Raw genomic sequence first — 17,858 nt, 5'->3', positions numbered from 1 at the left:
AACAGAAACCAATGAAATTCAAAAGATCATCAGAGACTACTTTGAAAATCTCTATGCCACGAAATAAGAGAACCTAGAAGAAATGGATAAATTCCTCGACTCCTATAATCTCACAAGGCTGAACCAAGAAGACCTGGAGTACCTGAATAGTACAATTGACATCAAGGAAATTGAAATGGTAGTCAAAAGTCTTCCCAAAAACAAAAGCCCTGGTCCAGACGGATTCACTAGCGAGTTCTTCCAAACATTTAAAGAGGACCTTTTGCCAGTCCTTCTCAAGATTTTCCAGGAAATTGAAGAAACAGAAACCCTCCCAAACAGTTTCTATGAGGCTCCTATCTCCCTAATACCAAAAGCAAACAAAGACACCACAAAAAAGAAAACTACAGGCCAATATCCCTGATGAACACAGATGCGAAGATCCTCAACAAAATATTAGCAAATAGAATTCAACAACTCATCAAAAAGATCATACACCACGACCAAGTGGGATTCATCCCGGGGATGCAAGGATGGTTTAACATCCAGAAATCAATCAACATAATCCATCATATCAACAAAAGAAAAGATAAAAATCATATAATCATATCAATTGATGCAGAGCAAGCATTTGACAAGATCCAGCATCCGTTTATGATGAAAACACTCGCCAAAATGGGTATAGAAGGGACCTTCCTCAATATAGTCAAAGTCATTTATCACAAGCCTATGGCAAGCATTGTCCTCAATGGGGAAAAACTAAGAGCCTTCCCTCTGAGAACAGGGACAAGACAAGGATGCCCACTCTCTCCACTTCTGTTCAATATAGTGCTGGAAGTACTTGCAATAGCGATTAGGCAAGAAAAAGATATTAAGGGCATTCAGGTAGGAAAGGAAGAAATCAAGCTCTCACTATTCGCAGATGATATGATACTGTGCCTAGAGAACCCTAAAACCTCTACCAAGAAACTCCTAGAAACAATAGAGTCGTATACTAAAGTTGCAGGCTATAGAATCAATACCAAAAAGTCCATGTCTTTCCTATATGCAAATAATGAGAGAGAAGAAAGTGACCTGAGAAAAGCAATCCCGTTCACAATTGCACCTCAAATAATCAAGTACCTCGGAATCAGCTTAACAAAGGAGGTAAAGGACTTGTATAATGAAAACTATAAAACACTACTTCAGGAAATAAGAGAGGACATGAGGAAATGGAAAGACATCCCCTGCTCATGGATTGGAAGAATTAATATTATCAAAATGGCAATTCTCCCCAAAGCATTGTACAAATTCAATGCGATCCCTATAGGGATACCCTTGACATTCTTCAAAGAAATGGAACAAGCGCTCCTGAAATTCATATGGAACAAAAAGTCCCCACGAATAGCTAAAGCAATCCTTGGGAAAAAGAAAATGGGAGGAATCAACCTCCCCAACTTCCAACTCTACTACAAAGTGGTAGTCATTAAAACAGCATGGACAAAGGCAGAGCTGCAGACCAATGGAATAGGGTTGAATACTCTGACATACACCCCCAGATATATGATCATCTAATCTATGACAAGGGAGCAAGAAATGTGAAGTGGAGCAAGGAAAGCATGTTTAACAAATTGTGCTGGCAAAACTGGACAGCTACATGCAAAAAAAATGAGCTTAGACCTTCATCTATCACCATGTACAAAAAATCAGATCAAAATGGATTAAAGACCTCAACATCAGACCAGAATCCCTAAGGTACATTGAAGATAAGGTCGGCAAAACCCTCCACGACATTGAAGCCAAAGGTATCTTCAAAGCTGAAACGCCACCGGCCAAGCAAGTGAAAACAGAGATAAATAAATGGGACTATCTCAAACTAAGAAGCTTCTGCGCCTCAAGAGAAACAGTGACCAAAGTACAAAGACAATCTACAGAATGGGAAAGGATATTTACGCAGTACCCATCCGATAAAGGGTTGATATCAAGGATACACAATGCACTGGTTGAACTCCACAAGAAGAAAACTGCCAACCCGATCAAAAAATGGGGTGATGAAATGAACAGAACCTTTTCCAAAGAAGAAATCTGAATGGCTGAGAGGCACATGAGAAAATGTTCAACATCACTAATCATCAGGAAGATGCAGATCAAAACAACAATGAGATATCATCTCACACCACAGAGACTGGCCCACATCCCAAAAAACAAAATCAACCGGTGTTGGCATGGATGTGGGGAGAAAGGGACTCTCCTTCACTGCTGGTGGGAATGCCGACTGGTTCAGCCCTTTTGGAAAACAATATGGACGATTCTCAAAAAGTTAGAAATTGAGCTCCCATTTGACCCAGCAATACCACTCCTGGGAATATATCCCGGAGAGGCAAAAAGGTATGGTAGAGATGACATCTGCATTTCCATGTTCATTGCCGCTCTGTTTACAATAGCCACAATATGGAAAAAACCAGAGTGCCCAATAACTGATGATTGGCTAAAGAAACTCTGGTATATTTACACAATGGAATACTACGTAGCTGTCAGAAAACATGAAGTCATGAAATTTGCATATAAATGGATCAACATGGAAAGTATCATGCTGAGTGAAATGAGTCAGAAAGAAAGTGACAGACATAGAAAGATCGCACTCATATGTGGAATATAAAGTAGCTGAGAGGTACAAGCTTACAATGTTGTGATTCCTGGCAGACATTTCTCTGGACTTAGTTTCTAAAATACTAAAATACAGAAATCCAAAACTATGCTGATGCTAGTGCGGCCTCCTGACCTCATATCTCTTCATTCTCAGCAATGGAAAACAAATTACCAAATGCTTTCTTTTCAGCAGATCGACTTTAGAGGGGAGAAACTCCAAATCAATAATAGTGAATTTTTTTGTTGAAATATTGAATGTAATCAAAGTAAAGTGAAAGTAAATGTGGGGTGGGGGGCTGGGGAGGTGGGGAGAAGGGGGGAGGTATACCGTAATTCTTGGTGGTGGAATATGTGCACTGGTGAAGGGATGGGTGTTTGAGCATTGTATAACTGAGACTTTAACCTGAAAGCTTTGTAACTTTCCACATGGTGAATCAATAAAAGAATTTAAAAAAAAGATTTAGAGCAGACCCGTCTAATGAGACCCTCCAGGCTTGAGTACATCCCTCCCCCAGTGCCCGTTCTCCACTGATGACCCCATCATCCTTCCCACACCCCCACCTCATTCCCGCCCCCCCCCACCTCGCCTCTGCGGCAAGGCATTCCCTTTTGTTCTCTCTCTCCTTTTGGGTGTTGTGGTAAGCAATGGAGTTATTGGATGGCCATCATGTTCGGTCTATACTCTGCTTAGAGCATGCCTCTCCCATCCCAAGCAGGTCATCGCACCACATGTTACTTGGTGTTCCCTTCTCTATCTGAACTGCCTTTCCCCCCAGCATGGGAGGCCGGCTTCCAAGCCATGGAGCAAATCTGGTACTTATTTCTGCTATTCTTGGGTGTTAGTCTCCCATTCTGTTGTTTTATATTCCGCAGATGAGTTCAATTCTTCTATGTCTGTCTCTCTCTTTCTGCCTCATTTCACTTAGCATGATACTTTCCATGTTGATCCACTTATATGCAAAGTTCATGACTTCGTCTTTTCTGACAGCTGCATAGTATTCCATTGTGTAGATGTACCAAAGTTTCTTTAACAAGTCATCTGTTCTCGGGCACTGAGATTTTTCCCAGATTTTGGATATTGTAAACAGTGCTGCGATGAACATGCAAGTGCAGATGTCATTTAGACTGTATCTTTCTGCCTCTCTGGGATATATTTCCAGAAGTCGTATTGCTGGGTCAAATGGGAAGGCAGCTTTGGAACAGAGCACCAAGATATTACAGGAAGAAATGAGAGCAGAAATTTTAAAGTTACGAACAGAAGTTACACAATTAAAGGAATCGGTAGATGAAATAAAAAACTCTGTAGGAGCCCTCAACAGTAGAATGGCTACAGCTGAAGACAGAATCCGTGAGCCCGAAGATGAGCTGCAGAAAGCACATAGGCAACAACAAATAATGGCAAAATATCTCAAAATGGCTTTAGGGCAAATCGAGTCCTAGGGTTTGACCTCAAGAGGAACATAAGAGTCATTGGAGTACCAGAAGCACAGGGAACTAATTCCAATGAAAAAACCACAGTTAAAGACATCATTGCTAAGAAATTCCCAGAGCTAGAGAATGCGGGCATCCAGATCCAAGGGGCCAGAAGGGATGCCAGCTAAAAGGGATCCCGACTTACAGAAACTTTCTTTTTTTTCTTTTTTTTTTCTTTTATTGAATCACCATGTGGAAAGTTACAAAGGTTTCAGTTTTAAGTATCAGTTATACAATGCTCGAACACCCATCCCTTCACCAGTGCACATATTCCACCACCAAGAATCACAGTGTAGCTCCACCCTGCCCCCCCACATCCCCAGCGCCCCACCTGTGTAACCGATAAATTTCACTTTACTTTCGCTTTACTTTGATAACATTCAATATTTCAACACAAAACTCACTATTATTGTTTGGAGTTTCTCCCCCCCTAAAGTCGGACTTGTTCAAAAGGAAGCATTTGATAATTTGTTTTCCATTGCTGAGAATGAAACCATATGAGGTCGAATGGCCGCACTAGCGGCTGCACGGTTTTGTATTTCTGTATTTTAGCATTTTAGTAACTAAGTCCAGAGAAATCTCTGCCAGACATTGCATCATTGCAAACTTGTACTTATCAGCTATTTTATATTTCACATATGAGTGCAATCTTTCTATGTCTGTCTCTTTCTTTCTGACTCATTTCACTCAGCATGATACTTTCCATGTTGATCCACTTATATGCAAATTTCATGACTTCATGCTTTCTGACGGCTACATAGTATTCCATTGTGTAGATGTACCAGAGTTTCTTTAGCCAGCCATCTGATTTTGGGCACTCTGTTTTTTTCCAGATTGTGGCTATTGTAAACAGTGCTGCAATGAACATGGAAATGCAGATGTCATCTCTGCTACACCTTTTTTGCCTCTCTGGGATATATTCCCAGGAGTGGTATTGCTGGGTCAAATGGAAGCTCAATTTCTAACTTTTTGAGAATCGTCCATATTGTTTTCCAAAAGGGCTGAACCAGTCGGCATTCCCACCAGCAGTGAAGGAGAGTCCCTTTCTCCCCACATCCACACCAACACTGGTTGATTTTGTTTTTTGGGATGTGGGCCAGTCTTTGTGGTATGAGATGATATTGTTGTTTTGATCTGCATCTCCCTGATGATTAGTGATGTTGAACATTTTCTCATGTGCCTCTCAGCCATTCACATTTCTTCTTTAGGAAAGTTTCTGTTCATTTCATCACCCCATTTTTTGATCGGGTTGGCAGTTTTCTTCTTGTGGAGTTCAACCAGTGCATTGTGTATCCTTGATATCAACCCTTTATCGGATGGGTACTGCGTAAATATCCTTTCCCATTCTGTAGATTGTCTTTGTACTTTGGTCACTGTTTCTCTTGAGGTGCAGAAGCTTCTTAGTTTGAGATAGTCCCATTTATTTATCTCTGTTTTCACTTGCTTGGCCAGTGGCGTGTCAGCTTTGAAGATACCATTGCCTTCAATGTCGTGGAGGGTTTTGCCGACCTTATCTTCAATGTACCTTAGGGATTCTGGTCTGATGTTGAGGTCTTTAATCCATTTTGATCTGACTTTTGTACATGGTGACAGGTGGAGGTCTAAGCCCATTTTTTTGCATGTAGCTGTCCAGTTTTGCCAGCACAATTTGTTATACATGCTTTCCTTGCTCCACTTCACATTTCTTGATCCCTTATCAAAGATTAGATGATCATATATTTGAGGGGATGTGTCAGAGTGTTCAACCCTGTTCCATTGGTATGCAGCTCTTCCTTTGTTCCAGTACCATTCGACTTACAGCAACTTTATAAGAAAAACTAAAGGGGCTTCTTTATGGCAATGAAAATCTGACAAGCACTCTAAATTTCTACAGAAAAATGGCACTAAAGTCCATGCCAATAATTTCACACAATGTCAAGGGTCTAAATGCACTAATTAAGGAACACAGAGTGAGAGGACGGATTAGAAAATTGATTCCAACATTCTGCTGCTGGTAAGAAAAACATTTGAATGGTCAGAGAGAACAGAGACTCTAAGTCTAAGGTTGGAAGACAACTCTTCAAGCAAACAACACCTTCTAAAAGGCCAATGTAGCCTTATTAATATCAGACAGCACAGACTTTAGGCTCCTGAAGTTCAAGAGAAAAAGGGTCATTTTTTAATGATCAAGGGATATATGCATGAAGAAGAAATCATATTCCTAGACATATGCACAAAGGACAAGAAAAATATTTAAAACAACTGCCAATAGTGTTATAGGCTAGGCAACCCAAAGATGACCCACAAATCAGAATTTTGTTTCAAACTGAGGAGCCTTTATTAGCTGGCCAGTAACTGCTCTCTCTCTCAAGCCTATCCTGAATGAGAGAAGCAGCCCTGAGTGTAAAATGCAAGGGTTCTTTTTTCCTTTGTCTGGATTTTCTTGTTGTTGTTTTAATTATTGAATCACTGTGAGGTACACAGTTACAAAGCTGTTCATGATTAGGTTTCAGTCATACAATGTTTCAAGAAACACTCTTCACCAGTGTACATTTCCTACCACCAATATCTCCAGTTTCCCCTCCTACCCCCCACCCCTAGCCTGTCTCTATGGCAGGTATTTCCTTCTCTTTCTCTCTCTCACTCTCTCTCTATGTTTCCTTTTGTTCATTATGGTTTGCAATACCCATGCTGAGAGGTTATCATGTTTGTTCCTTTACCCACTTTCAGTATACAGTCCTTATCCAGAGTGATCATTTCCAACTATCTTGACATAGTTGTCTCTTCTTTATCCCAATTGCCTTCTTTTCAGCACTTGAAGTAGACGTCCAATCTCGGACCAGTCCTTCTGGCCCTTGTCTCTATTGTCCTTAATTATTAGTCTCATATTATACATATTTTTCATATTCCACAGAGCACATTCTCTGTCCCTTTCCTTCTGACTCATTTGACTCAACATGATATTCTCCATGTTCATCCATTTATAAGCAAATGCCATGACTTCATTTTTCCTAAAAGCTGCATAGTATTCCATTGAGTAGATGTAGCATAGCTTCTTTATCCACTTGTCTATTCTCAGGCACTCAAGTTGTTTCCAGATTCTGGTTGTTGGGAATAGTGTTGCAATGAACATAGAAGTGCAGATGATGTCTCTGCTATGGAATGATAATTCTGTGATAAGTTCCTGCACAACAAGGACCTTGCGTCCTGCCAGTCCCACGAGATGGCTATCAAGCCACAACTGATGGCTTCTCAGCAAGATAGTTGATCTCCACTGCCAAATTTCTCAGAAAGCCACAGACTCAGGCTGGAGTGAAGAATTGTTCTTTGCAGTAAAGAAAATTCAGTCCTAGACCTTACCCAGAGTCTCAGGTCTTTGTTTTTTCTCACAGAAAGGAATTTCAGGAGTAGAGAACATTGAAGTAAAACCAGATTTTATTTGCAGGGTTTTTGGAAGGGGAAGGAGGGAGAGCAAAGGAAGAGTGAGTAACATGGTCAAAAGAAAACACGGGCTTCTCCAATGATGAAGAGAGTCTCAGTACACATCTCAAGAGGTGACACATGTGTTTGGGCACCACATATACTTGCCATATAGGCTGAAGTAGCACATGTGCTCAGGCAGCATATATGTGCACTCCCTTTGTTCAAGGTGGCTTTTATAGGTTTTTTTGCAAGGTGCCCACATGGGGTTCTTTAGTAACAGTCCATTGTTAGGATGATTGCAAAGGGGGTTTGTTAGTAGTGGTAGATGGCCTTTGAAATTCCTTTCTTCATGCTCAGAGGGGTTTCCATTCTTCTTTGGGTCTTTTAGCACCAGGTAGACGTCTTATCAGTCCTTAGTTCCTGTGCTTACAAGGTGTGTCCTATGACCAGGTGGTTTTACTACTCCCTAGGAATTCCATAGCCATGGGGGCCCCTTTTCTATATAAATGCTTGCCTACATCATCACCAGCACTAATTGCTCTTGTTCTCTTTAGTGTATGCCATTCTCTGTGTTATGAGATGATATTTTGTTGTTTTGATTTGCAATTCCCTGATGATTAGCATTTCAGACCATTTTTTAATGTGTCTTTTGGCCACTTGTATTTCTTCTTTGAGGAAGTTTCTGTTCCTTTCTTCTCCTCATTTTTTAAAGAGAGCCTCTTGCCTGCTTGCCTTGCTGTCTTCTGCGGAGCCCCTCGAAGGGGATGGGCTCCAGCTTCCCTTCCCTCCCCGAGCAGAGCTCCAGGCAGCTGTAGACCACTGGAACCCAGCCACAGCCATGCTCAAGGCTGCTCTCCACACATTCAGACAGCCTCACACATGAAGGTCTGACAGAGAAACCCAGGTGTGTGTAATCCCATCAACGACCAACATCCAAGACTTAAAAGCAAGCTCCCAGAAGTGGGCACGCGATATCTTATAACCACCTTTTCCCTCTGGGTTAAAATCGCAAGCTACTGAGAGCTTCCTGCCCACATGGGACAATCTCACAAGCTTCCCATTGTGTATCTATATGCCAAAGCCAGTAACCAGATGAATCTCATTTCCCTCACCCTGAAAGAGCCTCCAATGCAGCATCGTTCGGAAGGCCGAGAAGAGAGAGGCTTCTATAATCTCAGGGATAGGATGAATGTAGAGGTTACTGAGACCGGATCACTAGAGCCATTCAACAATCAATGGGATTTCGTGACCGTGATCGTGATTTTTTAAAAGGGTTGGCTGTTTTTTTCTTGAAAAGTTCTGCCAGTGCCTTACTTAGTATAGTACCAGAAGCACTTGCCATGGCCATTAGACAAGAAAAAGATATCATGGGCATACAGATAGAAAACAAGATGTCAAGCTTTCACTATTTGAAGATGATATGAGGCTAATTTTAGAAAGTCCCCAAGAATCTACGAAAAAAAGCGCTCTTAAAAACAATAGATTTATATAGTAGAGTGGCAGGTTACAAAATCAATACCCCAAAGTTCATGACTTTCCAATATATAAATAATGAAAAAGAAGAGATGGATATCAGAAAAACAATCTCATTCAATCAAACAATCATGCCTCAGAAAACCAAGTACCTTGGAATCAGTTTAACTAAAGAGGTGAATGATATATACAAAAAAATACTACAAAACACCACTTAAAAAAATAAAAGAGGACAGAAGAAAGTTGAAACACACCCCCAGCTAATGGATCAGGAGGATAAACATTGTCAAAATTCCAATGCTCACAAATGCATTACACCAATTAAATGCAGTCCCAAAAGGATATCCATGACATTTTTCAAAGAGATAGATAAAACACTAAATTTTTTTTAATTAATTAATTTATTTTTAATTTTTTTTTGAATCACCGTGAGATAGTTACAAGCTTTCATGTTTGGGTTACAATCTCACAATGATCAAGCACCCATACCTCCACCAGTTCACATTCCCCACCACCAATATCCCGGGTATCCCCCCCCTTTCCCACCCTTCCCCTGCCTCCATTGCAGACAATATTCGCCATACTCTCTACTTTTGGTCATTATGTTTTGCAACACAGAATGAAAGGTCATCGTGTTTGGTCCATTATCTACTTTTGGCATACATCTCCCATCCCAACTGGTTCCTCCAGCCATCATTTTCTTAGTAATCCCTTCTCTATTCCATCTGCTTTCTCCCCTCCGCTCATGAAGCAGTCTTCCAGCTCTGGGGCAATCCCTGTGGCCCTTGTATCTACTGTCCTTGGGTGTCAGCCTCATGTAATGTTATTCTATACTCCACAGATGAGTGCAGTCCTTCTATATCTGTCCCTCTCTTTCTGACTCATTTCACTTACATGATACTCTCCATGTCTATTCATTTATAAGCAAATTTCATGACTTCATCTCTCCTGACAGCTGCATAGTATTCCATTGAAACACTCCTAAAATTCTTATGCAACAATGAACCCCAATGAATAACTAAAGTAATCCTTGAGAAAAAGAAGATGGGAGGCATCATCTTCCCAACTATAAACTGTAATACAAACTTGTAGCAATTAAAACAGCATGGTATTAAATTAATAGAGACCCAGATGTTAATCAAACAGAGTTGAATGTTCTGACACCGACCCTCAAAATGTTGCTTAATCTTTGATACAGAAGCAAAAAATATGAAATGGAGAAAGGAAAGCCTTTTCAAGAAGTGGTACTGGGAAAACTGGACAGTTACTTGCAAAAGATATAGAAGAAGAAGAAGAAAATGGAGAAGGAGGAGGAGAAGGAGGAGAAGGAGGAGGAGGAAGAGGAGGAAGAGGAGGAAGAGAAAGAGGAGAAACATAAGGATAAGGAGGATAAGAAGAAATTAAGACCTCTTTCTAATGCCAGGCACAAAAGTCAGATCAAAATGGATGAAATACCTCAATATCAGACCTGAATCTTAAGGTACATAGAACAAATTGTGAAAGAACCCTCCATGACATTAAAGCTTTTGCATCTTCAAAGATGAAATACTGCTGATCAAGTAAGTAGAAGCAGAGATTAAAGGGACAACATTAAATTAAGAAGCATCTCCACCTCAAAAGAAACAGTGACCAAGATACAAAGACAGCTGACAGACTATAAAAATTGTTTAATCAGGGGTGGGGGAAGGAATAGCGTGGGAGTGTTGGGAGGGATACTGGGAACTTTGGTGGTGGGGTATGGGCACTGGTGGAGGGATGGGTGTTTGATCATTGTATGACTGAAACGTAAGCACAAAAGTTTGTAAGTGTGTAACAGTACCTCATGGTGATTCATTAAAATTTTTTTTAAAAATTAAAAAATTGTTAGCACAGCGGGTAGGGTGATTGCCCTGCATGTCGCCGACTGGTGTTTGATTCCTCTATCCCTCTCGGAAAGCCCAGCAAGCTACTGAGAGTATCTCACCCACACAGCAGAGCCTGGCAAGCTCCCTGTGGCGTATTCAGTATGCCAAGAACAGTAACAAGTCTCACAATGGAGATGTTACTGGTGCCCGCTAAAGCAAATCAATGAGCAACAGAATGACAGTGATACAGTGATACAGTTTACCCCATACCCATCAGAGAAGGGTTTAAAATGCAACAGTTTTTTTGCAGAGTCTAGCCACATCTTGGAATTGCAGTAAACTAACAAATATACAGAAGCCAAAAATCAGTTAACTTAACAATCCATCGATTAACATAGAAACCAAAAATAAGGTAGTCAAAGAAGAACTAAAATGCAAGTAGTTAAACAAAGAGACAAGTGTTTGAATGGTTAACAAACAAAGACTTAAATGGCTACATGGTTAAACAAAGAGTAAAGTAGTTAGAGAAGGAACATGATAGTTCAAAGAGTAAGAATATCTTAACAAAGGACATCAATAAGACACTCAAGCAATCGATTGATTGGTGGAAGACAAATGGAAAAGAAGATGGTTAGCTTTGTTAAGTAAAATAATTTCACTTCGAAGATTCACAGATATTCACCTATTCAATTGAACTTAGTCATTCTGTAGTGGATATTCATTTAGGGAAAAAAGGTTTAATTTTTCCATTCATAAACCAAAAGAAAGTAAAGACCAACCAATGGTTACCAGAGAAGAAGGAGAAAAGGGGTTAAATAATCAAACAATGGAACAATTATTTTATAGTGTAGAGACTTAGATTTTTATTGATGAACTTTGGCATGCTTTTACGGAAAGGTCATGAGGCACTTTTAATACCTCAAAGTTTTGATTAGAGAAACTTCTCTCTCATCTAGAGTTCAGCCTGCTTACAGTTCTCTCGATTTCCTGTTCAAATTATCACCCTATAACCTTCTCTTTTAATATGCTAAGTGGGATTTGCGTTTCCTTAGACTATAGTTATCCTTTAAGACTTAAGGTTATAATACTGAAACTTAAAAACATTCTATGAGAAGATCATTTTTTTAATTTTTATTTTTCATTATTATGATTTTTAATTTTTTATTAAATCACCATGTGAAAAGCTATAAGGCTTTCAGGATAAGTCTCAGTCATACAATGATCAGACACCTATCCCTTCACCAATGCACAAGTTCCAGCACCATGAACCCCAGGATACCTTCCATCCCACCCCCATCCCCTGCCCCTGTGGCTGATTATTTTCACTTTACTTTCTCTTTACTTTGATTACATTCAATATTTCAACAGAAAACTCACTATCATTATTTGGAATTTTACTCCCCAAATCAGACCTGCCAAAAAGGCAACATTTGATCATTTGTTTTCCATTGCTGAGAATGAAGAGCATATGCGTTGCGCGGCTGCAACAGCGGCTGCGCAGTTTTGGATTTCTGGTATTAAATAGTTTTTAGTAACTAAGTCAAGAGAAATTTCGAGCAGACCATTTTACACCACAATATATTTTATGATACAAACCTGAGTATTGGTATAACCTGATAATTTCAGGGACAAGGTGAAAAAACAGTACTATTATTCAAAAAAAGTCAAACATTGATAATTACTTTATCCCTGCAACATTAAATAATGATAAATGTCTCTTATGAATACTCTCCTTTGTTACTCTGACTAAATTCTCAAAGAATAAGGATTAATAAAAAATTATGACAAAAATTAAATGTCAAAGTATCATAAATTTTGGAGATTATAGAATGACAAAGAAAGCGAGGAGTAAAGGAAAAAGAAGAAAAACATTTGGACAATTTATATTATAACACTGCCCTATGGTAGATGCATGGTATAATTAATTCACCCCATTTCTGGTCAAGTGTCCACTTGTTAATCTTTTCCATTATACCAGGTTTGAGTCCACTCTTCTTCCTTTGTTCCACAATCATAATATGGACATTGATTTGTATAGACTCTACTTATTCATCTCAGTTATTCTTATTTTCCCTTTATACAGTGAGAATATAATCATGAAGCCCAGGTTTTGACAGAGCCTCCCAGGAGGAAAAGCAGGTTGCAGGACCAGTAGTTGCTACACATGGTAGTATTTTCCTTCCACTGTATCTGGAAATATTCTGAGAAAGCATTTTTCAGATTCTTCTTGGTGGGATTTCTGAACTCACAACCCCATATGTGCAAGGTAAGTGCTGTATAGCAGAGACATATACCCAGCTTGTTTCCCAAATTCTTCTTAAGGAGAGGTCAAGGGTTAAGGCCAGGGACACAGGCTGTGCATTTGCAAAGATCTGCTTCTGATCTCCAGCACTGCCTGCTCTCCAAGCACCACAAGAGTCATTCTGGTAGACCCAGCACTGCTGGGCCAGAGCACCAAAGGAATGACTTATATCAGTCACTCCAGTAGTCCCTGAGCCCTGAAGCATAGCTTAAGAGGCCCGAAAAAATATAAATCAGAAGGAGTGCTCACCAGGGTAGAGGTGGCAAATGAATCACTTTGCATTCTCTTTTCTTCCTCGCAGAGGATGAAAGTCTGTCCCCCTTTTGTGGGGAGATAGAGTAGCACATAAATTTTCTTCAGGAATAGCTCTCCAGTGAAATCAGCATTAGGAGAAGGTATGAAGAATGATTGAAGGAGAAGGATGATTGCTCCAAGCTCCTTACTCAGAAACTATTATCTTTCCCATAGCCTAATGTAAATCAGGGATATTCCCATAATTCTGTTAATAAAATACCATCTTTCAACCTCTGGATCTTGCCTCAGTATACACATCATGCATAAAAAATTTTAGCCTGAACTTTTATCTAGAATCTGTAGCAACATCCAAACTGGGATTTTAGAAACCCTTGGGAAATTAAGTCACGTATTTTCTTTGAAATTCTTGGCAAAAATCCCTGTGTGGACATCTGGGAGCCAGTGTCATCACAAACAATGGAAGATAAATGTAACGTATGTACCAGTATCTCTTGCTCAAAGTGATGATTAATTAGCTTTCCGCCACCCCAGGAGAACAAGCCCAACTTTACTTTATGTCCCTGTTTTTTCAGCATCTAATGTGTTTTGAGAGTCCTGTACTTCTGTTCACTGCATGAGTATAATGAGCTTGGTGATGAACACAGTCCTATGGGAAAACTTCATAAAGTCATCAGACCTAAAAGAGCTTCTTGATGTTGATGCAGTGTGGCAGAAGGGTATTACTCCACATGGAAAGGTGAGAGGGTCAAGAGTGGGGGGCAGTGGCACATGCTGATGCCCAACATTGCTTTGGCTACCAGGACGACTCTCGTGATGCTTTGTGGCTCACACCACGCCGGAAATCAGTAGCTGATCTTTGCAAATACATATAATGCAGTGGGAGATATTTTGGAGCTGATGTACCCAAAAGAATGGGACACTTGGCAGAAGAAAATTGTCTGCACATCTCCTGAGGCCAGAGAGGTAGAGGGTAATGCTGCATACTACAGTGGGCATTACCCACTGAAGGAGGGAGGGTCAGACCTTTTATTAGAAATCTGAGTAACTCAGAATTACATTTTCATCCAGAATTGGGGGCAATGAAATTGTGGTTCATTTTCTTTTTCCCTTTCTGGGTTGTGTGGCGAGCAAGACTTCCAAGAAGTGCTCTGATATGTAACATTCTATGAGCTATAAACACTGTTTTGTCAGTCAAGAAGTCAGAACTAGAAATGCATATATTCCCTTTTGTGGAGCAAGCTGTGACAAATGAGTTTATTTCCCTTTTTCTTCAAAGCTTTGTTAGTGATTAATTTGTAGAAGAGAATTTTGCAGGAAGGGTAATCCTTGCAGGCCCACCCACTCACTACGTGGAGATATTCTGAATCAGGGACCATGATCATTTGGAGAACATAGTATTGACAATTGGAACAGGGGTTTTCAGACTGCCCCATGGACTGTTCATTTCAGAAATGACCAGATTACTTGCATTAATGGCACTCGTGAGACATGGCTCTTGGTAGGATAGTGGTAGAAACATATTCTTCTATTTTCATGTGTAATTTGGGATGCTAGAGCCAAACACCATTGTACATTCACTTAGTATTGACAATTTAGAACCAAAAACTATTTTCAAAGAAGTGTTTTACTCTTTCAGCCTCTCTATTGCAAACCATAATGCCTAATTACACTGGTGGGTGTTTGAACATTTTATGACTAAAATCCAGTCATGAACAGCAATGCCCTAAAACATTTTTTTTTAAAAAGGTGGCTTACTGAGGAGAAAAGTATAGGAGAAATGTCACTGATTTTTTGGGTAATAGGGAACATGCAGGTGCCAAGTTCCCAGAATGTTCTTGCTGAGTGTGCTAAATCACCTAAACTACTGCCACACTCAGTCTCTCTCCATATGAGCATGGAGCCTAGAGGTTTTAAAGTAAATCATGCAATTACAAGTTCAGTCAAATTATACATGGTTTGGGAGAATTTGTAATAAAGAATATCATCAATCAGGACCAGATCATTTCTTAGGACAAAGTACATAAATTGTGTTTAACTGAAGTTTGTAACACTGTCGTCTCATTGATCATCGATTTCCTCAAGTGGGCACCAGTAATGTCTCCATTGTGAGACTTGTTACTGTTTTTGGCATTGAATACACCACATGTAGCTTGCCTTGCTCTGCTGTGCCATCGGGATACTCCGAGAGGGATACAGGAATAAAAACTGGGTTGGCTGCATGCAATGCAAACTCCCTACCACTGTGCGATAGCTTTAGCCCAACTGAAGGGTGGAAAGCCTAAAGTTCAGCTCTCCCTAAAATTTATAGGAGAATTCTTGGTAAGTTCATTGACTAGATGTCATCAAATACGGTTTAAAATATTTTGTTATAGCATTTGAAAACACTAGGACTTGGGGATTTGGGTAGATATACTTAATCTACTTAGTCCCAACTATATGACATTGTTTTTCTGAAAATCTATAAACCACGTTAATATTTCTTCATGCTTAAGGATCAGGTGGAAGCAAAAATATTTTTATGGATAACAAAAATAATGCTGAGTTTCAGTGGTCAGCAGAGTATCCAACATCATAAAAGTCCTCAACAAATGGTGATGATTTGAAAAATGATTTTTTGCATTTTTAAAGGTAATATTAAAAGGCAGTATTACCAATATTGCTAAGTAGTTAGTTTATTTTGAAACTAAGTTTAATATAAAACAATATTATTTTATAATATACAAAAATCAATTATGCTTTATGTAGATCACACTACTAATGATTATCTTATAGTTTTACACTGAGGAAAATATAAAAATTATGTTCATGCCACGTGTGTAACATGATTTAGCTTAATTGTCAGAAAAAAACATAGCGATACTTTCCCTTTTATTTTACCCAGTGAAGACAAAGTTCACAAAGGTAAATTAAGTTTCTATACTAATTTTGATGAGTCATCTCTCATGGATAGAACTCAGTAATGAACTCATTTTGGACCCAGATCCATCGGATTCAATAATCAACTTGCTTGGATCATTTTGCTCTCTGTCTCACCACCTGAACGGGTAATCAGTTAACCTGACATTGTGTTCCCCTAAAATCTCTGTGCTTCCTGTCATCTCCTTGTGTAGGTTCAGGACAGCAGGCTATCTACTGAAGACAGAGATATCCATGGAAATGGGAAATGAGACGACTGTCCAAGAATTCACTTTGGAGGGGTTTCCTGCTGTCCAGCACCTGGGAAAGGTTCTCTTCCTGGTGCATCTGCTGGCATACCTGGCATCCATGGCAGGCAATGCGGTCATTGTCACCATCACTTGCGCTGACTCCAGACTCCAGACACCAATGTACTTTTTCCTCAGCATTTTCTCCTTCTTTGAATGCTGCTTCACAAGTACTGTAATTCCGAAATTGCTGGTCATCTTTCTTTTGGGAAGACAAACAATTTCCTTTGTTGCCTGTTTCATACAAGCCTTTGTCATTGTTTTTCTGGGAGCATCAGGTTTCATCCTCATGGCAGTGATGTCTCTGGACCGGTACATGGCCATTTGCAGGCCTCTGCATTACCCAACTATCATGAACTTGAAAAATTGTGCCCTCCTGATCATTTCCTGCTTTATCTTAGGTTTTATTTTTGTCACTGGCCTGGTGGTGAAGGTGTCTCAGTTATCCTTCTGTGGTCCCTCTCTCATCCCTCATTTCTTCTGTGACATTGGCCCCCTGATCCATCTCTCGTGCTCCAACACAAGATCTGTTGAAATAATTTCATTTGTTCTTGCCTTGTGTGTCCTTTTGACATCCCTCACCATAACCATCATCGCATACAGCAACATAGTAGTGACAATCATTCGTCTCCCATCAGCCAAGGAGAGACAGAAAGCTTTCTCCACCTGTTCATCTCACCTCATTGTCCTCTCTCTGATGTATGGCAGTTGTATCTTTATCTATGTGAAACCAAAGCAAACAAACAGGCTGGAATCCAACAGGGAGGCTGCCCTTGTGAACACAGTGGTGACTCCACTGCTGAACCCTATCATCTACACTCTGCGGAACAAACAGGTCCACCAAGCTCTGAGGGAGAAAATGGGCAGAATGAAAATGTCAAAATAAAAATATTACGTGGCCTTGCTGTGCATTGCTTCAGAGAACTACTGGCCTTCAATCCACTAATGAAGTCCTCCATGAAATTCCTAGTGGAGAGTCTCTTGGAGACCTGTCTTGATCACCATGGCAGAAAGTCTCTGACTTTTTCAATGTCCCATTTTAACATGATATGTGTAATTTTCTTGCCTAAACATTCTACTTTTTCAGTTTATTTTAATTGCAAATTAAAAAATTTTTATTGAATCTCAGTGAAATATCCAGTTACAAGGTTGTTCATGAGTGGGTTTCAGTTACATAGTGTTCCAACACCCATCCCTTTCCCAGTGTACATTTCCCACCACCAATGCCCCCCGTTTCCTTTCTCCCTGCCTCTGTTGCAGCAATTTTATTCTCTTTTTCTTTCTTTCTTTCTTTCTTTC

At 39.9% G+C, this 17,858-nt stretch overlaps 1 protein-coding gene across 1 annotated transcript; it reads left to right on the top strand.

Moving 5' to 3' along the window:
- Positions 1-16,503: 16,503 nt before the first annotated feature.
- On the top strand, positions 16,504-17,445 carry LOC101547410 (olfactory receptor 6C75-like). The gene has a single exon (XM_012932526.2). The coding sequence runs from the start codon at positions 16,507-16,509 to the stop codon at positions 17,443-17,445; it is 939 nt and encodes a 312-aa protein (XP_012787980.1). The 5' UTR covers positions 16,504-16,506.
- The last annotated feature ends 413 nt before the right edge of the window (positions 17,446-17,858 follow it).

The sequence above is a fragment of the Sorex araneus genome, chromosome 11 (assembly GCF_027595985.1).
Source record: "Sorex araneus isolate mSorAra2 chromosome 11, mSorAra2.pri, whole genome shotgun sequence".
Taxonomy (NCBI): domain Eukaryota; kingdom Metazoa; phylum Chordata; class Mammalia; order Eulipotyphla; family Soricidae; genus Sorex; species Sorex araneus.
The sequence above is the reverse complement of the archived record's forward strand: the minus strand, read 5'-3'. Positions and strand labels throughout refer to the sequence as shown.